This window comes from Sus scrofa, chromosome 2, assembly GCF_054392235.1.
Source record: "Sus scrofa isolate SSC_HxYL_T2T_F1_AM1 chromosome 2, Sscrofa_HxYL_maternal_Yorkshire_Landrace_v2.0, whole genome shotgun sequence".
NCBI lineage: Eukaryota > Metazoa > Chordata > Mammalia > Artiodactyla > Suidae > Sus > Sus scrofa.
Window position 1 is genome coordinate 27621790 of NC_139384.1, and position 22329 is coordinate 27644118.

The window sequence follows — 22329 nt, forward strand, 5'->3', positions numbered from 1 at the left end:
CCCCCTTTTCACCCAACTCCCCTCAAATGTAATTCAGACTATGGAGGTTCCCAGGTTAGGGGTCCAATTGGACCTGTAGCTGCCGGCCTATGCCAGAGCCACAGCAACACTGGATCTGAGCCACATTTGCAACCTACACCAACGTACACAGCAATGCTGGGTCCTTAATTCACTGAGCAAGGCCAGGGATCAAACCCGAGTCCTCATGGATGCTTGTTGGGTTTGTTAACTGCTGAGCCATGACAGGAACTCCAACATTTTTGAATGAATGGATAAAAGACACTTTGCAGACAGCTACCAGAATGGAATTTTTCTTCTTCCTACCTCACGCTTTAAATCCATTTTCTTTTTCCTTTGGTTCACCAATCCACCCTTTTTAATGCAGAATGTTGGCAATACCGGTATTGTATCACTTGAATGGCTTCTGAATAAGGTTTCTGATGTAAGAAGTCATGTCAAGGCTTCAATAGAATGATTGCAAAATTGGTCAGGTTCCCATATAAACCAAGATTCTCACAATTCTCCACGGAGTTAGGATGAGGAAAAGAAGGAACAGGTTGAATGGAACAGTTCTACCCAATCAGGTGAGGCCTTCTCAAATTTGCATTGGCCATTGGATAATCATGAGTTTAGGAAGTAAGACTACATAATATGTGTGTACGTATATATTTACATATATATGTATGTGTGTGTGTGTGTATGCCTTGAATACAAAAAGTGCTCAATGGAGTTCCCGTCGTGGCACAGTGGTTAACGAATCCGACTAGGAACCATGAGGTTGCAGGTTTTATCCCTGGCCTTGCTCAGTGGGTTAAGGATCTGGCGTTGCCGTGAGCTGTGCTGTAGGTTGCAGATGCGGTTTGGATTCCGTGTTGCTGTGGCTCTGGTGTAGGCAGGTGGCTACAGCTCTGATTAGATCCCTAGCCTGGGAAACTCCATTTGCCACAAGAGAGGCCCTAGAAAAGGCAAAAAGACAAAAAAAAAAAAAAAGTGTTCAATATATGTCTAAGCAAACAATTCACAAAATGGACCTCTGGGTTCTTCAAACTAATAAGTTTGTACTTCAGGTTCAATTGATTCAGTAAACACTTTTTTTAACTCAATACATTTTATTGCATTTATGGTTGTACAATGAAATGCAGTAAATACTTTTTGAACACCTACTTTATTGCAGACCCTTTTTCTGGTGTTGGGGATACAGCACTAAAAGACAGAGGAGGTCCATGACCTCTTGCAGCTTATATTCTAATGGGAGAGTCAGATAACACACAAAACAAGGTAGAGTGATGGGGTGCACTGGGTGGGATTGGTTGAAGCCTGTGAGAACAGGATTAGATGGTGAGGGAGACTCTGGGGAGATACATTTCTCTTGAGACCTGAGTCAGGAGAAGGACCCAGCTGCACCAAGAGCAGGGAAGACCAGGCAGAAAAAAGACTGAAAGCGAAGGGTCTAAAGTAGAAACAAGGCGGAGTGCTCGACGAACAAAAAGAATGCAAACTGGTCAGAACCATAATTACAAATAAGGAAGAAATCATGAGACTGGAGAGGTAAGAAGGGGCCATATCATGTAAGGGCTGGATAACCAAGTGAGGACTATTGATTTCTCTTCCGCATATGGAGAAATAGTTTTCTAGGAAATTCTCAGTAAGATTGTCTCTTTCATGTCATTTCCCGTTCTACTGTATTCATGTACCTTCCACTTCTAAGAAACAAGGCAATGAAATGAAAATGTCTTTTTCATATTTTAATTCAATCATATGGTTACCTAGCACAGAAGGAAGATTTCTCTTTCTTTTTGCTTTTTAGGACTGCACCCATGGCATATTGAAGTTCCCAGGCTAGGGGTCCAATCAGAGCTACGGTTGTTGGCCTATGCCACAGCCATAGCAATGCGGGATCCAAGCCATGTCTGCGACCTACACCACAGCACAGGCAACACCAGATCCCCAATCCACTGAGCAATGCTGGGGATTGAACCTGCATCCTCATGGTTACTAATCAGATTTGTTTCCACTGCATCATGACGGGAACTCCAAGTTTCTTATTTTAAATGAGGATGCAGTTCTCTCACTCATGGGAAAAGAAACTCTTGGAAAAAGGAATCAAGGAAGGTCATTATCAGGTCTAAATATTTTCCCCATTCTTTTGCTACTCTGAATAAGTGGATCTTGAAGGAATATGATTGCTTAGGGATCCACCACACTGACTGAACAAGCCAGAGCTGGAATTACAGGCTTAGAGTGAAACTTTGTCCATTCAAGCTAGTTTGTGTTGCAACAGCTGCAGTTTTTCACGAAACACTTAAATTTTCATGCTCTTCCCTCCCATTTTGATGTATACATGCAGGAGCTTCTCCTTATCTTTTGCTCTTTCTTAATCTTATCACTGATGCCTCTACTTAGTCCAGGTGAGCATTATCCATCAACATAGGCTCGGGCTTCTCCTAAAGTCGCTTCGTTAGGTTTTGCCAGTCAACATAAGACAAGCATTCACATCAATTCAAAGGATCCATAAAGCCGAAAGTCAGAGGGGAGTATTTTCTAATTAGGGCAAGAGTAATAGTACAATTGAGACAAAACTATTTCATTCAAGACTTTAAGGGACCCATTTTCCAGTGTCATTTCTGCTGTAATGTACAAGTGCCCCATAATGCAGGAATTAAAAAATTGCCAAAAGGAATGAAGCCAATAGCACACCAGCGCCACAGGTAGAGTGCTCTGCAGTAACATGCACCTGCCATTGGCCCAGCCTCGTTGATGGAATCCTCCACCTAAATGTAATTCATTTTAAATACTTAGTTTTGTTTCTTCTATTATAAAACTACTTAAGTCCATAAAATTGAGGTGCTTTAAAAATGGTGAAATCTTTATTTAAAACACCAAAATGCTGTGTGTATCTATACATTGCATTAAGAGAGTCTCCGGTGTTGAGAACAATTATATCACCGTGTGATTGTCTTCTCAAGTCAGCATGTATACAGATTGCACGCTGAAATCTTAACTTCACAATTGCTCGCCACATTATATCGGTCAACAATCCTCGCTAGTTCTACCTCCAAATCTCTCATCAAAACCAAGCCCTCCACCTCCACCTCCACCTCCACTGTCTTAATTCAGGCTCAGACACATACAAACTATTCTAATAGCCTCCAGTCGAATACACCTACTGCTTCTCCCTGATCAGCGTCAAATGTCACCTCCTCTGTGAAGATTCCCCAACTCCAGGGTGTAATTCAGTAACTCCAACTCACTTTGCCCCAGCGGCAATTAGTACACACCACTCTTACAATACTGATTAGCCTCTGCTGCAGTGCCATCAAATAAAAACATGCAAGTCACATGTGTAATTTTAAATGTTCTAGTAGCCTCATTAAAAAGGTAAAGAGAAATTAGTAATTTTCAATAATATATTTTATTTAACCAGATATATATAAAATATTATCATCTCAACATGTAATCAATACAAAAAATAAAACAAGATATTTCATAATTTTTATATTTTTTCAAAAGCCAATGTATATTTTATCTTTATAGCATATTTTAGACACCAAATTGTCATGAAAAATAATTGATCTATATTTAGATGTCATAAAATTTACAATTGAAAAGTAATTGATCTATATTTAGATGTCATAAAATTTAGAACTGAAAGGAAAGTAGATTCACTTAAACAAGTTGTTCCAAATGGACCTGAGTGTTTTATGATAACTACATATGAACTGTTATATTTTAAATTAAAATCAAATTAACACTTAAAAATCAGTTGGGAACGTTGGATAGTTGCATGTAAATCAATAAAGTTAGAATACACCCTCACACCATATACAAAAATAAACTCAAAATGCCTTAAAGACTTAAACATAAGACATGACACCATAAAACTCCTAGATCATAGACAAAATATTCTCTGACACAAACTGTACCAATGTTTTAAATGGGACCTAATCAAACTTATAAGCTTTTGCACAGCAAAGGAAACCATAAACAAAACAAAAAGACAAACTGCAGAAATGGAGAAAATATTTGCAAATGATGTCACCAACAAGGGATTAATTTCCAAAATATTCAAACAGCTCATACACCTCAGTAGCAAAAACAAAAAACAAAAAACCAACCCAATGGAAAAGTGGGCCAAAGATCTAAACAGACATTTCTCCAAAGCAGACATACCTATGGCCAGCAGGCATAGGAAAAGATACTCAGTGTTGATAATTATTGGAGAAATGCAAAACTACTGCCTTTGGAATGGATTAGCAATGAGATCCTGCTGTGTAGCACTGGGAACTATGTCTAATCACTTATGATGGAGCATGATAATGTGAGAAAATAGAATGTGTACAAGTATGTGTAACTGGGTCACCATGCTGTACAGTAGAAAAAAATTGTATTGGGGAAATAACCATTGAAAAAATCATAAAAAAAGGAAAAAAAAAGAAATGCAAAACAAAACTATGAGGTACCACATCACACAGTTTGGAATGGCCATTATTAAAATGTCTACAAATAATAAATGCTGTAGAGAGTATGGAGAAAAGGGAATTCTCCTACACTGTTGATGGGAATATAAGTTGGCGCAGATGCTATGGAAAATAGTATGGAAGTTCCTCAAAAAATTAAAAATAGAGTTGCCATATGATCCAGCAATTCCACTCCTGGGCATATATCCAGAGAAAAAGATAGATGCACCCCTATGTTCATAGCAGTCCCAGCCACAATAGCCAAGACATGGAAAAAAAACAAAACCAAGAGGAAACAACCACAACCCTTGCCAAGGTGGAAGGGGTTGGAGGAGGGATGGAGTGGGAGGTTCAGGTTAGCAGATGTGAGCTATTACATATAGAACAGATAAACAACAAGGTCCTACTGTATAGCACAGGGAACTATATTCAATATCCTATGATAAATCATAATGGAAAATAATATTAAAAATATATATGTATAACTGAATCACTTTGCTGTGCAGCAGAAATTAACATTGTAAATCAACTACATGTCAATAAAAATAAATAAATAAATGAGGCAGTGGCACACACACACAAAATCAGTTCCTCAGTCACACTAGTGGCTAATGGCTATGATGTTGGATGGTGTAGCTCTACCATAATTATTTGTGTATACATTTGTCTTCCCCACTAAGTCAGACCATAGGTTTGGCACATAAGTGGTGTTTGGTGAAAGACTGTTGACTAGACATAGAAAAACAGATGTAGAAATTACCTAATAGAAACGTTAAATCAAGAGCATACTTTTGTAAGGAATATAAACAGCAGTTTTTATGTATACACAAATACAAGTCTGTATGAAAACTAATTAAGACTAAGTACATTTGAAATTGGTGCAGCCACCATAGAAAACAGTATGGAGATTCCTCAGAAACCAGAAATATAGAATGACCATATGATCCAGCAATCCCACTCCTGGGCATATATCCAAACAAAACTGTAATTCAAAAAGATACATGCACCCCTATGTTCATCACAGTGCTATTCACAATAGCCAAGATAGGGAAACAACCTAAATGTCCACCAACAGACGGATGGATAAAGAAGATGGGGTGCATATATACAATGGAATACTACTCAGCCATAAAAAAGAATAATGCCATTTGCAGCAACATGGATTGTTATAGTACGTGAAAAGAAAGACAAATACCATGATATCACTTCTATGCAGAGTCTAACATGACACAAACGAAGTATCTACGATACAGAAATGGACCTACAGACACAGAGAACAGATTTACAGGGTAGGGGAGCAATGTGGGGATTGGGAATTTGACATTAGTAGATTCAAACTACTATATATAGGATGGATAAACATGGTCCTACTGCACGGCACAGGGACGTATACTCAATATTCTGTAGTAAAACATAAAAGAAAAAATAAAATATGTAAGTCAAAAAAAGAAAGACTAAGTACATTTGACTCATTGCTGATCCCCTCAATAATAAAGATTACTTTAAACATATGATTCCCCCTTCTTCCGTGCCTTCACCTCTCTTTTCTCCTCTCTCTAACGCATTCGCGGGTATTTTCCACAATTAGCACTTCGCAGTAGTTTTTACATTCTCTAGTTGTCTTCTCTATCTATGCCTTGCCTTCTGAAATTATATTTTAAGCTTCTGGAGATAGAGATCATCCCTTGTACTTTGTAACGATCCTCACACGTGGCTGAGTAGTAATAACAAAGTGTAAGAATTTAATATATGACGTATAATCAATTCTCAGATATTTTCTTTTTCAGTGAAGTCTTTCCCAATCAATCCTAGGAACCCAACCTCTCAGCACTCGCATTTGTACCACTCTCTCTGGATAGCTGGGACCAGTGACTTAGCTGCCAGATCAATTCTTCTCTGTGCTTTGCATGCTCAATTGCCCATCTCCCCGAAGGGCGTGGGATGAAGTTTCCAATCTTTGTTACAATACCCCACATTCCCTAGTGTCAGTGGTCTCACCAACTGGACCCTCTGCTGAGTGTTGCTTTCTGCTCCCTTTTGCTACCGCCATCTCCCTCTACCAGCCATGGATGCAGCCAAGAGACAGAAGAGAACTCTGTAAAGGTCAAGATCTCTTTGGTCTTTTTAGTCTCGTCTTCCTTCTGGCAAATAACTGATACATCTCCCCAATGGGGCTTATGGTAGGTTTATTCTTTATGCTGATGATGTTGCTTCAGTAAGAACAAAATAACAACAAACACGAAGATGTCTTTGTGGATCAGTCGCCGGGTTCTTCTACGTCTGTGTGGGTGCTCTTTCTCTTTGGTTGCATAGCTCCTTGATGGCATCTATCTCTGCAGGAGTGAACTTGGGGGTGAGCATCACAGCCTCATAATCAAAGTCTTCATCGAGTGAGAAGGGCTGAACTTCATCTCCGATTGTCTATCAAAGGTAACAAAATCATGTATAATCATTGTAAATGAAGATAAAGTTGAAAACATAAACTCCCTATTAATATTTAAACTTGTTTTAGACTTCAGCTCTCTCAAGCTGATTAAGCTGTTTTTAAGTAAAGGAATAAATTCAATTATTCAATTTGACCTAATTTAAGCCTCTTAATATGCCCCATTTATACCATCCTGCATCTGAATGAATATCATTAACTAATTCCGCCCACGGCAAGAATCAGAAAGTCTCTCTTGCACACATTCATTACATTTTTATTGTTTGTAGTGTTAGGGCTGCAGGCATACGGAAAAACTAAGAGTTATATTCAAATGGAAGAATATAATATACCTTAAGATTTTGGTCAACCTTGAATACATTGTCACCATTTATAAAAAAGAATCAATAAAACATAATTTTCAAAAATAAAAATGCTCTGTACTTGATATATATACTTACTTCTCCAGATAATATTTGGGCCAATAACAGTAGGAATTAAAACACATGGTAGCACCTTCAATGAGAAAATCCAGGATCCCCTCTTCCTACCAAGAATGTTTAAAATATTACGGAATTTATTGGCACCTCAGAGTAGCTACAAAGAGGTGCAATAATTTTGTATCTATTTATTCATAATCTGAGAATTTTAAAGACTTCCTAAAGGAAGGTAGATTTTTTTTTTTTTTTGTCTTTTTGCTATTTCTTTGGCCGCTCCCGTGGCATATGGAGGTGCCCAGGCTAGGGGTTGAATCGGAGCTGTAGCTGCCGGCCTACACCAGAGCTACAGCAACGTGGGATCCGAGCCGCGTCTGCAACCTACACCACAGCTCACGGCAACGCCGGATCGTTAACCCACTGAGCAAGGGCAGGGACCGAACCCGCAACCTCATGGCTCCTAGTCGGATTCGTTAACCACTGCACCACGATGGGAACTCCAGGAAGGTAGATTTTAAAAAGCGTGTTTTCCTTGGAGTTCCCATTGTGACGCAGCAGAAGCAGATCCGACTGGGAATCATCAGGTTGTGGGTTCGATCCCTGGCCTCGCTCAGTGGGTTGAGGATCCGGAGTTGCCATGAGCTGTGGTGTAGGTCACAGACGTGGCTCAGATCTGGCATTGCTATGGCTCTGGAGTAGGCTGGCAGCAAAAGCTCTGAGTGGACCCCTGGCCTGGGAACCCCCATGTGCCACAAGTGCAGCCCTAAAAAGATGAAGGACAAAAAAGGGGAAAAAAAAGGGTATTTTCCAATAAACAAAAGACAATGCCTTAAATCTCATTGTATCACCCCTTAAAAGCCTCTCCAAAAGCAAATGGTATGTGGTACTATGAAATCATCCAGCACCTCTATGTAGCTCTATATTATGTATGATGATGCAGAAAAAAACTGAAAACTATGGCTTATGCAAGAAGGAAAAAAGTGCCCTGAAGCTATAATCGGCTTTAAAAATTCTTGCATGGAAAATGATCTCATTGAGTGGCTTTTGCAATGTTCTTGAAAATGGAGCATCTAGCTCAGAAACAACATGCTACTATCAAAGGTGCCAAGAAACCTACCCCAAAACACAAGAAGTAGCTCTCTCCTATCTGTTTAGCAAGCTGCACCCTCTAGTTGGGTGTGTAGCGTGCTAATAGCAAACACTCAGTCATCGCTCATCCCTTCTTAGTAAAACCAGCAAGAGGACAAATTTCAGAGACTTGTTCACTTCCTCTTTATTAGAAAGGATCTGGGTACCTTCTTAACAAAGGTAACGATGGGAGCTGCCATTGAATGAGTTCCCACGACATGCCAGCCCCAGTACTAGGGACCATGTGGGAGTAATCTTCAAACAACCCATCTTATGAGGCTCTGAAAAGTTAGGTAACTTGCAAAGGCTACACAATTAGTAAGGGAGAGAAGCAGGATTTGAATCCCAGGAAATCTACTTCAGTTACAGCTTTACCTGCTCAACAACAACAACAACAACAAAAAACTAGGAAAAAAAAAATCAACTTTGAAGTTTTCACTAATCCAGGTCATAGCTTTTTAGTAGGAAAGACCTTTTCTAAATAAGCTAAAAAATCCCACAGCCTATCATAAAAAAATGCACTCAAGGATCCACAAAATGCCATGATGGTCTTTCATGGAGCAGCTGTACACAGGAAGGAAATCAGTCTACAGAGTGGCTGATCTGTCCATTTTGGTCACTTTCTGAGATTAAATTTATTGTTGGCACAATCAAAGTGTCGGTGGGATAATATGACAGAGACCTGCTTAAATGAAGGAGCACATATGCAATGACACAATATGCTACTTCCTGAACGTAAGCATCCCAGCTGTCTCCACTCCATCCCGCAGTAATGCAGAGACTTGCAGGCCTGGTCCTGGCAGAGGACAAGGAGGAACCATCCCTGCCAGGGCATTCCATCTGACGGGACTCTTGCTGCCCTCATACATCTGGCTGAAGGCCTGCCACCCACATGCCCACCAAGTTTCAGGCTGCCCATAGCACTAGGACTCTGAACCTACCCTGAGACCTCTAAAGCCTGCCTAGACCTTACAAGCTGCTCTCACTAGATGCAGTCACTTTGCCTTCACCCACCTCCCTCTGAGGCTGGAAAGTGGGTTCAAACTAGACAAATCCCTTTGCTGAGCTAAAAATCCCAGGGAGACTGTACCATCCTCCTCACACAACCAAACAACCCTCACGTTCCCACATCCCTCCCTTCCATGTGTTCACCCCATATACACTTCCTGAGTGTTTAACGTGTGCTAGATATGGGGGTGGGGCGGGGGGAGGAGTTCCTGTTGTGGAACTTTGTTATTTGAACCCTGGCCTCACTCAGTGGGTTAAGGATGGAGCTGTGATGTAGTCACAGGCGTGGCTCAAATCCCGCGTTGCTATGGCTGTGGTACACAGGTCTGCAGCTGTAGCTCCAATTGGACCCCTAGCCTGGGAACTTCCTGTGACTCAGGAGTGGCCCTAAAAATAAAGAAAGAAATAAAGAATTAAAAAAAAAATTTTTAAAGGATACTAGGAACACGAAGATGAAAAACAGCAAAATCTATGTCCAGGAAGTTTTATAATAATATCAAGGAGAAAATGGAAGTAAATGAGTGATTTCAGTTTCATGCTCCACTGCTCCTCAACAGAGCAATGCAGAAAGGGTTACAGAAGTAGAGATGGGTAAGTGCTGAAGCTTAACTTACTCTCAACTGACAATTGCCCCTCTCCAAAAAATCCAACTCGCCTCCCCAGTCATCACCCCACTCATAACCCATCTTGTTTCAGCAACCCAGACAGAGTAAGGCTTGTATATTGAAGCTCTAGACTCTCTGACAAGGGCTGACTCCCATGGCCAAGTTAGTCCTTCCTCCCAGATATTGCCCAGCCCATCATCTTCTTACTCCTCTCCCTTCCCCGAGGTCCCAATGCACCTTTTGGCCACAATATCCAACATTAAGGAACTACAGACATAGAAATGCATCCTAAAGTGGAAAATTTTTATTTTCCTTTCATTCATTTTCATATACTTAAATTCTCTATTATGGAGCAAGACTTCTTTCATCAGACATTTGGTATTAACCAAAACAAAAGCAAAGAGTAAGTTTTTAGCTAGCCAATAAATATATGATGCCAACACAAGAATTATTCATTTACAATGCACTCAAAAATATAAAAGTATACTTAAAAATACAAATGTCTTTACTTAGAAACTGAGTTATTAGCAGTAGTTATTACTGTTAGATTAATTCCTTGGGCAATGAGTTAAGTGCTGAAATATAAAAGCAAGAAGAAACTAAGAAGAAGAATAATTTCATATTTGCAATGCCAAAATATGATACTCAAGACATTTTAAAACCATTTGAGGTATCACTAGCACTCTGTACTATATAAAGTGGTCAGTACATCTCCGGGTCAAAATGTCAGAGGAACATTCTGCTGCAATTATTCAGATATATTCCATTCTTTCCACAAATGTTTATTAAAATCTAGGTACTGTGCTATGTGCTGAGGATACAAAGATGCAGACAGAGGTATATCAATTCACACAGAAATGAGACAGACACATAAATAAAACAGTAGAGTAAAATGTAGTAAGTACACGTGGTACAGTTAGGAAGTGATGGCAACAGAGAAGATACACCTAATTCAGCCCAGGCTGGAAAACACTGGGAAGCAATCAGAGAAGGCTTCCTGGAAGAGGTGCCATCTGAGCAGAATCTTCAAGGGTAATATTAATTAACAAGGTTGCAGGAAGATGAGCTTTGCAGACAAAAGCAGGTCTCATGAGCAGGCCAAGGAGTGAGACACAGAATTTCAGACATGTGGATCTGCAAGTCACTCAGTGCGGTCACAGCAGAAAGTGTCAGGTAGTGAGTAGCAAGAGGTGAAGATGGTGCCAGATCATGACAGGTCTTAAATGTTATTCTTCGTAGAGGTGATGAAAACTCACTGAAGGACTTTTTTTTTTTCTTTGCTCTTTAGGGATGCACCCATGGCATATGGAAGTTACCAGGCTAGGCATCAAATCGGAGTTGCAGCTGCCAGCTTACACCACAGGCAAAGCAATGTGGGATCCGAGCTACATCTGCGACCTACATCACAGCTCATGGCAACGCCAGATCTTTGACCCATTGAGCAAGGCCAGGGATCAAACCTGTGTCCTCATGGATACCCGTCAGGTTCCTTTCTGCTATATCACAGTGGGAACTCCTGAAGGTTTTTTTTTTAAAGCAAGTAAATTCTTGGTCATTTATGCTTTTCAAATGAATTCCTTCTTTCATGCAAATGTTAACTGAGCATATACCATGAGACAAAAGCTGGGGCCACAGGTGTGCAGAGAACAAAAGGATATCCTGTCCTCTGTAAGGCACATCTAGCTAGGTCACTGTGAAGATTGGACAGAGGGTAGAACTGGAATCAGGAGACAGTCAGGAGCCTGCTGAAGCAGGCGGGGCAAGAGAGAATGAAAACAGGACCTTGAGGCCAAGACATCTGAAATTATAAGAAAGTAAAACTGGCAGAACCTGATGGCTGATTCGGATATAGGATGGGAAGAACAGCCAGAATGCAGGAAGGAAGTGTGCAAAGATAAGCTCCGTTTTTAGCATGTTGATTTGAATGTACCTAAAGGCATCCGGATGTAATTTTCAACAGGCAATTGAACACAAAAACCTGACACCCAGAAATAGGTCTGAAGTTGGAGATACAGATTTGGAGACATAAGCATAAAAGGCAGTAACCTATAGGTGAAAAATGGATCCAAGTATGCAAGTGGGAAGAGCCACGGGTTTAGCATGAAACCCCACGAAACACCAGCTACTGAGGAAAGCATGGAGGGAAAACCCTCCAAGGAGGCAGGGCAAGAACACTCAGAGAAATAAAGTGTCAGGGAGGATCAGTGGTGAAACACACAGTAGAGAGATCCACCAAAATAAAGGCTGAAAAGTGTCCACCGGGATCTGGCAATGATAAAGTACTTGGTACCTTTATTCTGAATATGTCCAGGCAGGTGACTAGTCCAAGGATATTTTGAAGTGAACTGAATGAAGAATGAGTGGAAAGGAAGCAGAGCCAACCAGTGGAGGAGAGGCTAACGGTTTCTGAAATCTAGAAAAGAGAGGGAAAAGAACAGACAGTAGCCAAGACAGGTCCGAGGTAAAGGCAAGGCTGCTTTCTCTTTAATTTTGTTGCATTTCGTTAAGGATGGGAGAGACTTAAACATGTTTACACTCTGAGGGGAATGAACCAATAGAGAAGGAAAGAGAGGATGACCCTAATGTCTTATGATACCAGAAAAATCACTCCTGGAAACTAAGGAAAAAATGTTTCAATTTTTTATTCATTTATTCAATACTTACTGCATGTCTCCCATATGCACAGCACTGAACTCAACACTAGTTCTGACATTTTTTTTGCATTTTCATTAAGTAATCTTACAGAGACACACATGAGTGAGTTTAGAGTCTTCCAAGACAAGGGGCACGCATGTAATTCAAAGTGAACCCTGATGTACACTGCAATTCAGAGGCATCACTGTGGTCTTCAAAATGACAGCTTTGAAGATATAGCAAAGCTGCAGCTCCATTTATGCATTTCAGCTGTTGGCTACTGCGGCACACTTTGGGAATTCTCTTCTTTCAAGTTAGGTTCATTTTAGGGTTCTAAGCAATAAGACTCCAAGGTTTTTCGATTGCAAACTGAACTTCTGATTTATTTCAAAGAGGAGAATTTGTGCAATGGAACACCAAATCCCCTGCTACTAAACAGAAAACAACTGAATTAAGTTATTAACTTGTTATTTTTGCCTAAGGAGCTGAGAGAAATATGTGGATTTCAAGTGTCTAATTTCACATCTAATTGAAATCTTTCTGTAGCCTCTCAGGGAATAGAATTGGTACACTGCTAGAAAACTGCTAGTTTCTTAAAATTGCTCATGTGACTTATTCTAAGAGGGACACTGTTACAGGAAGAATCATTTTCATTCATAGCACCACACCGGCAAATTAAAGAAAAGAGAACTAATGCTCAAGTCAATAATAGCAGCATTTAGCTGTAGGCTAGCTTACACAGTAATATGGTAAATAAAACTGACTTTATAGGTGAAAAATTTTAGAGTTCCATTTTGAATTGGAAAAACAGGAGATCTCCCATTAAAATCCTACAGAAGTTTCTTCTGTGATCTCTTCTATAATTGGAAAAGTAGGAGAGGAACTTGCAAGTTTTCATCTTCTTTTTATTTTTATTTTTTGGTCTTTTTGCCATTTCTTGGGCCGCTCCCGCGGCATATGGAGGTTCCCAGGCTAGGGGTCCAATCGGAGCCGTAGCCACTGGCCTACACCAGAGCCACAGCAACGCGGGATCCGAGCAGTGTCTGTGACCTACACCACAGCTCATGGCAACACCAGATCCTTAACCCACTGAGCAAGGGCAGGAATCAAACCCGCAACCTCATGGTTCCTAGTCGGATTCATTAACCACTGCGCCACGACGGGAACTCTGAGTTTTCATCTTCTTAATGAGAATTCTTTTTGTTGTGTAAAGCTGTTCCAAACTTCCAAAATTCATCAAAATATATTAAGACAGGGATTTATTCACAAAGGGAAAGTGTAATGTTCGTGGAAAATATTTGACCGAGAAGGGGAAATGCACATGTACAAAAGCAGTGATAAAATTAGGGGGGAAATTAAATTGGTTCAGTCTATATTGGGAAGTTACTGACTCTTATTAGGCAATTAAGAGGAAGTCAGGACATCCAGGACACAGTTTCATGTTTTGAGATTAAAGTCACAGAAAACCAACTACACAAAATAGCCCCTCAGTAGGTCCTTACAGGACATACGTGCTGCAAGTGGTGACTATGTTCTTTTACTTGCATTGGATGCTTTAAAATAAGACTAATCCTATTAAATCAAAGCACAGTTGGTATGCTATTGTGATCCTAGATAGTTCTGAAAAGTTTCTCTAAACACATAGTGGTTATAAATAAAACTCCCAACCAAAATATTACTTTGGATATTTAAAAAACAGCAAAAGTTAATCATCTATGTCTCATGAGTTCAACACAAAAGCCATTCATGTCACTTTGATTCCAACGTTAAACAATATTCACATTTTCTGGGAAGAAATTCATACTCCTTTTAAAGGTACTATCACAGGCACGGTTTTAACTTGCATTTTACTGCCTACATGATAGATTCCAGAAAGCATTCAGTTTTAACCCAACAACTAGAACCATTTCTTAACAATTTCTATAATGGCACCAGGTGCCATTGACCACTGGCTATTCCTATAATTTGTATAGTCACAAGTGAAGTCAAGAACATGAACAATACTTTAAAAAAAGAAAAGAAAAAAAGAAAGAAAACCTGATTTCTTTTAGAAATCATCTTGTAATCTTAGTTTCTTAATACTCAGAGAAATCAATCTATAATTCAAAAAGCACATTGAAAAGTGGCTGTCTCTACCAGTTTATCTGGTAACCAATCTGGCAGTTTAATATAAGCCTGTAAGCATTCCAGACAGACTTTTGTGATGTCAGTCAACAAAAGTTGTATGAGAAAGGGGTAATTTAAAATTGAAATGTGTGCATTACTTCTGACTGAATGACTGCTTCCGTAACAGAATATCTTCAAGTGACAAGACTAGGACCTGAACGATGAATTATCAAGAAACACCCAAGGAGGTTTATTAGGAAGCAATAATAAAGAGCCTTTAACAACTTCTTGTGCCTTATTCCACCCCTCCGCCCTTTTTTTTGGCCCTGCCTACAGCATGCATAAATTATCAGGCCAGGGATCGGACCCATGACACAGCAGTGATCCGAGCCACTGCAGGGACAATCCTGGATTCTTAACCTACTAAACCACATGGGAACTCTTTGATCTTCTTTTAAGCTAGAGTGAAAAAGGTGATAAAGGTCAGGGTTCCCGTTGTGGCTCAGCAGGCTAAGAACAGGTATAGTGTCCATGAGGATGTGGGTTTGATCCCTGGCCTCTCTCAGTAGGTTAAGGATCTGGCATTGCCTCAAGCTATGGCATAGATAGTAGAAGCAGCTCAGATCTGATTCAACCCCTAGCCTGGGAACTTTCATATGTCGCAGGTGTAGCTATAAAAGAAGAAAAAAAAAAAGGTGATAAAGGTCACTACCCCGTGCTGCCAGCAGCTTTGGCTGGTGCATGTCTGTTAAGTACATGCAGAAGAGCTGCACATGAGGGCAAAGGTGAACTTCAAGTTGTGTATTTGGCAGAGCTAACATGTGACAGATTCCATTCTCCCGTGCTTGTAAAACACATGACTAGGTGACATTTCCCAGCCTCCCTGGTGACATGATAGGAACACGATACTAAATGGTTGCCAATGGATGCGAGCAGAAATGAAGAGCCCTGAGTCCGAAGCCTTGGGGGAACCTGCTGTCCCCATGTTCTCATCTCCTGCCTCTCCAGGGAGGACTGTAACCTGACCTGGAACATGCACATGAGAACAATGTCCCGAGACACAGGGGAAATCCGAGAGAAGGGTCCTGGATATCAATGACTCCAGGGAACAGAACCACCTGCTCACTTTAAAGTCTCTCTATAGATTGTCACATGAGGGAAATAATCTATCTCCTTTTAGCCACTGAATTATTGCTGGGATTCCCTACTGGAGCAGCCTGGCCCTACCTTAAAGAATGCAAAATGTCCATAGGACTTGAAAACAATAACAAAAAGAAAAATGGCCAGTGCAGACCAAAGTAGGTCAGAAAACCATCCATCCTTTCTAGTGCGTGGTCCCCAGGTGGCACTGACCTGTAGCTTGGCATACATTATGACACAAAACTAGTTTCCACGTAAAAACACGACTGCTCTCTGTGTGTTTAAAAGGAATTATACACATTAGAGAGAGATGGCAGTTAGAGGGATGACCCAATTAAGAACTTGAATTCTAAATTTTCCCAAATCTGAGAAAAGTACAGGAGCACACGGGTATAGGGGCACGGCTCTGAAAGGACACATTACATAATCAAGGCGGTTTCAAGAGGATTCAATTCCCCGTGGAGTACCTCTTCCCTTTGTTGCTCTGCTCCCTTTCCGGTGGGCCTTGGCTTCATTCCAGGGGTGAGAGGCTGGGCCGCGGAAGGAATGTAAGAAGGAACGTAAGAAGGAACACTTGTGCTCACATCCTGCTCCACCTCTCCTGGAAGCAGCACCAAATCTGTCGAATACAAAATATTTCACGTGATCCCTTCACCAAGTCCACAATTGACTTAAATCACCTAAAAGCCTATGAGAGTCAAATATGCCCAAACACGGTAGGTCCATTTCACAATGCCTGTCCTCGTTTGGGAACTTGACTCTTGGGAGTCCCCTTTCTGTAAAATAGAAGCCGTTGGTGCTTTTGCTTTTATCTTATTGTTGCAACAATAGAATCCATCCAAAAGGTCTGCAAGAAATGTTGTTTGGGGAATAACTTGATCATGCCTCTCACCCTAACCCAATTTCTACTTCTATAGGAAAATAAGTCAAGATGCTACTTTTGCTTCATTTTGCCATATTTTCCCAAGGGGTGAAAGAAGAAAATGGAGTGATGATTTCATCCTGTAACAATACAGCAATGTTTAAAAAAAATTTAAAAATAAAAATAAATGATGTCAGAAGGAAGGAACTTTAACTTTCAGCAGAAAAATGAATACTCAGTCTTACTCAGAATGCATGGCTGCCTCTCAACACCTACAAAGAGCAACAATGTGTTTCTGGTTTGTTTAGCACAATCACAAGGACTCAAAAGCCACTCTTGGTTTTCTGATCAATCCATTAGAAGTGGATGTGTTCCCTTATTTTTGCACATGTGACAGAACACGGATGCATCAGACAACCCATGATCTTCCACAACTTTCTTTGAAGACAGAAAAACAAATAGAAGCACAACAGGATTCCTCTTGGGTCTAAGTTTCCATAGGACCAGAAGGACTGCTGAAGCCAACCAATAACTTGCAGCTGGTGCAGGATGCTGCTGCCTGCTATTCAATGATGATCCTAATTAAGACACTAATTAAGTTCTCAGTGGAAGTGATTAATTAACAGGCCTGCCTTGGCTGTTGCCAAGGGCAGCATATACAGGGAGATAACTGAGCAGGTACTGATATTCAAAAACCGAAATGTATTTGAAATACATCTCCCACTACTGCACATATCACCTTCACAAAAGACATGATTACAAAATTCCGAGGACTCTGGCAACAGAGAACACAGGCAGACAGCCTAGAAGCTGAGCACGTGGGCAGGGGGATGGTGCAGAAGGAAATTCTATTCTGATCAATTATTGAAATCAGAGAATATAACCTAATTAACTAGCAGAAATAAAAAATAATAACAGTAGCCAGAATTTTAAAGGCATTAATTCCGCTAACCCTCTCAACAACTCTATTATTTCCTCTTTTACAGGCAAGGAGCTCTAACACCAAGAGTAACCTCACTCAAGATGCCAGAGCTGCATTCTGTCAGCAGAGCCCATGCTGTCACATCATGAACTTCTTTTAAGCAAGCATTTCCATCACATATATTATTTATCAGGTTATACCTCCAAACTAAAGGCCAAGAAATGTCACCACAATATCATATTAGCATGATTATTCAGCATTAAGCTCATCTGCATATTTTATAACCAGGGAGATCATATTTTTAAACTCCACAAGATTGGTGGAAAGACTGACTTTCTAAGGTATCCCTTTTTTTTTTCCTTTGTTTAGGGCCGCACCTGCGGCATATGGAGGTTCTCAGGCTAGGAGTCAAATCGGAGCTACAGCTGCCGGCCTACGCCACAGCAACTCAGGATCCAAGCTGTGTCTGCGACCTACACCACAGCTCAAGGCAATGCCAGATCCTTAACCCACTGAGCAAGGCTAGGAATCAAACCAGCATCCTCATGGATACTACTAGGATCCTCATGGATACTAGTAGCCATGATGGGAACTCCTAAGGTATCCCTTGTTAAGTCCAAAGCAGTGAGCCACCTCGCTCACTGGTTAGGGGCGTGCCAACGGAGGCAAGAAGAGAAAGGTGAAAGCCTCTCCATGAGAAAACCCACATCTACCAGACCCATTAGCTGCCAGTGCAAATATCGATTCAAATGTGGAATCAGAGTCAATTTTGCTTTCAAAGCCATTTAAAATCTAACTGACAATATTGTGCACCAAGAAGGATAGCTCTGCAATTTCTTTGCTGAAATTCTTCACTTTCCTAGTATGTAGGGTTTTCAACAAGCATGGTTTCTTTCAAAAAAATTCCACTGCCATGGGAACAACTCTTTCAAAACAATATGACTTAGTATCCACCACTTTTCAGACTCCCGTAATTTTTTTTTCAGTGTAAAAGGAAAATGCAGAAATGCACAGCTGTTGGAGCCTAACACAGCATCTTATTCATAGTAAATTCTCAACACATACCTGCAGAAAGGAAATGAATTTCCTGGATCTCAATTTTAAAATGAACAGCAAGTACAAAAAGTCTACATGTTCCTAGGACATTGCGAATGATGTAAAATATGTAGAGTCCTTATCCTCAAAAACTAAATTTTGTTCAGGGATAAGATTTTCACACAGAAAAATCAGAGAATAATCAACAAAAAAAAAGTTAAACGGCTTTAACTCAAAAGGACAGATTTATAAGATGAAACCAATATGGACAGGAATTATCTGATAAAACATAAGTTATAAACAAAGCTATCTTATCTTTAGCCATTCTACCTTCACTCGTGAGTTATTTAAATGTGCATTCTCTCAGGGGGAAAATGATTGTATTCACAGATTGTTGGGGAATGGAATTTCTGAAGTTCTCTGTAAAAATCTCCCAAACCGACATCTGATCTTTAAGACACTTAATCTGATCTTATTGTTTCTGAAACAGTTAGCTACTGTCTCAACTACATGCCACCATCTTGACGGATGTGCTTGGTAGAGTCCAGGCAACTCTCAGAAATGAATCTTGATGTTGCATGGCAAGTCTGGTTGAGAGCATTTCAATCTGTTTCTCAACTACATGATAAGAATTTCCAGTGTTTATAACCTAGGTGTTCATGCTATTTGTCTCCCTGTACTTAGTCGATGACCAGCAAATCAAAGGTTATAAACATGTAGTTTAATTCATTAAGAAGGAAGCAACCTACTTGATGTCTAATAATCTAGATGACAAAAATATTTAGTATGTCTGTCCTATTTATAAAATTAACCAGTCCATTCCTTCATTGTCATGTATAAATGGCCAAAACTTCCTGAAATGTTGGGGATTTCTTAAGACCAAGAAGGATATAAGTAAGAAATGCACTCAGGCCACTTCTGCACATAGCGTCCAACTACAATGGTTTATGTCAGAGGTTTTTGTTCTTAAAAATTTCTGAAGATCCTAAAGAGCTTTTGTTAATATGGGTTATTTCTATTAATATTTACTATATTAGAAATTTAAATTGACAAATTTTCATATATTCGATTATGTCATTACAAATAATACTATTATATATTAAAATCGTTATTTTAAATCTACTTTCCGAAAAACAAAGAAAATGGGAAACACTGTTTTACATTTTTTGAATCTTTTAAATGTCTGCCTTAAATAGATGAAAGCTGGATTCTATATTTGCTTCTGCATTCAATTTTTAGAATATGCTGTTTCCGTTGATGAAAATGAAGAAAATCTAGTCTCACACAGGTACGCACTTAGAATGGGGAGGAGTATTTTAATATTCTTCTTATATAATTATGGATATTCTTTGATACCACATTAGATCTTAACCAATGATGAAGTTTTTAAAAACATATTTTCAGTGTACACTATGAAACCATTTCTGAGTTTTTCATATGGTTACGTTAAAGCCCATTGGTCCATCCTGCATGTTGAATGGATTTCTCCTGTGCATGATTTTAGAATGTCACAAATGGGTTATTTGGAAAATGTCAGTTCACTGTGTTATGTGGATCTTCTAAATGTTGACATATTTCATTATGCGATAGAAAAGTCACATTAGTTAACATTACCAATTTTATCAGATAAGCTTTTAAATATTGGGACGCTGTCAAGCCCACAGTACTTGATATAGGTTTTTCAAAAATCCAATTTTCACTTGATCAGTTGCCAATTTTATCATTGGCGATGAACACTACCAGTTGTTTAAAGAGACAGGCTTACTTCATTCATTTTTGAGAACTATACTTTGTCAGTCCTTCTTTCAAGCAAAAATGTTGCTCCATGAAAAACAACAACAAAAACCCTAGTTTAGCACACCACTTAATTGCATAAGTGTTTTCCATAGAAAAGTGCTTTTCAATTTTCCTATGAAAAAATTTTCATGTATTTCCCACACATATGAAAAAAACTGCTATATTTTTGTATGCAGCAAACATTAAAATGAGGTATGCTCAAGGATCATGATTTAATAAAATTAATAATTTTTATCACTTCGTCAAGGACATTTTCAATGGCAACTTGCATTTGATTTAACTACAAATTCATTACAGTGAAGATTACAATGACTACTAGTATAGTTTAGTACCTCTACCTGATTCACACTAAGTTACTAACATCTTCACCCAACACTGCTTTTGCAACATCAGGGCAAATGTCAACACATTTGACCTTCAGACCTTGGGGTTTCCCTAGGAGCTCCCAGACTACATCTAATATCTCTCCAAGCTTCCCAACACAAGAACTCTAGGAAAGCTGGATAAATTACAAAAACCAACTACTTGGAGGCACTGGACAGCTACCAGGGAAGCCCAGGACTTGAGAGGCCAAGATGCCAGAGAGAAGGAAAGCGCTGAAAGTGAATCTAAGAGTCTAAGCTGTTTTTTGACTTATAGTATTTACTGATTTGTAAGAAATAAAGAAGAAACAGGCTAAGAGGCTGAGAAGCTTAGCCAAATTACCAATAGATTCTCAGTGCTATGAAGATAAAAAATAGAGTTCAGAACCTCCAAAAAAGGAGGGGCTGTGATTCATCTTGAAGCGCTACATCCTAGGAGTAAGCAAGAAATAGAAGAGCCCTCATAAAGCCTGAAACCCAGTCACCAAATCAGCTCAACTGGATTAACTGGATCTATTACTTCTCTAATTGCTAGCAAAGTGTTGAAGACAAGCTTCTCTAAAACTAGAGTAAGATAACATCATCCACAGCCTATGTAATATATTTTTATTATTAAAGTATAGTTGATTTACAACATTTCTTCAATTTCTGTTGTACAGCAAAGTAACCCAATCACACACAGTTCCCCACACTATATGGTGGGGCCCCATTGCCCATTCATTCCAAATATAACTGTTTGCATCCCAAAACCTTCAACTGCCCCATTTCTCCCCCGCCCCCAGTCCCTCAGGAACCACCAGTCTGCTCTTCTTGGTCTTGATCTGTTTCTATTTGGTAGATAGGATCATATGTGCCATATTTTAGATTCCACAAATAAGTGATACCATATGGTATTTAACTTTCTTTCTGACATTTCACTTAGTGTGAGAATCTCTAGTTCCACCCATGTTGCTGTAAATGGCATTATTTTGTTCTTTTTTATGGCTCAGTAGTATTCCATTGTATATATGTACCACATCTTCTTAATCCATTCACCTGTCAATGGACAGTTAGGTTGTTTCCATGTCTTGGCTATTGTAATAGCGCTGCTGGGATGAACATAGGGGAACAGGTATCTTTTTCAATGAAGGTTTGTCCAGATATGTGCCCAGGAGTGGGATTGCTGGATCATATGATAGTTCTATAGTTTTCTGAGGTACCTCCATACTGTTTTCCCTAGTGGTTGTACCAATCTACATCCCCTCCAGTGAAGGAGGGTACCCTTTTCTCCACACCCTCCCCAGCATTTGTTATTTGTTGACTTGTTGATAATGGACATTCTGACTAGTGTGAGGAGGTATCTCATTGTAGTTTTGATTTACATTTCTCTAATAATTAGTGATGTTGAGCATTTTTCCATGTGCCTGTTGCACAT

The 22329-nt window shown here is 39.7% G+C and overlaps 1 protein-coding gene across 1 annotated transcript in view; it reads right to left on the minus strand.

Annotated features, from left to right (window-relative positions):
• Nucleotides 1-3393: 3393 nt before the first annotated feature.
• Nucleotides 3394-22329, minus strand: part of IFTAP (intraflagellar transport associated protein) — a 77900-nt gene continuing 58964 nt past the window's right edge. The window contains 3 exon segments of the mRNA XM_021083175.2: nt 3394-6767; nt 6770-6878; nt 16405-16556. Coding sequence (XP_020938834.2) covers nt 6715-6767; nt 6770-6878; nt 16405-16556 — 314 coding nt within the window. The 3' untranslated portion in view covers nt 3394-6714.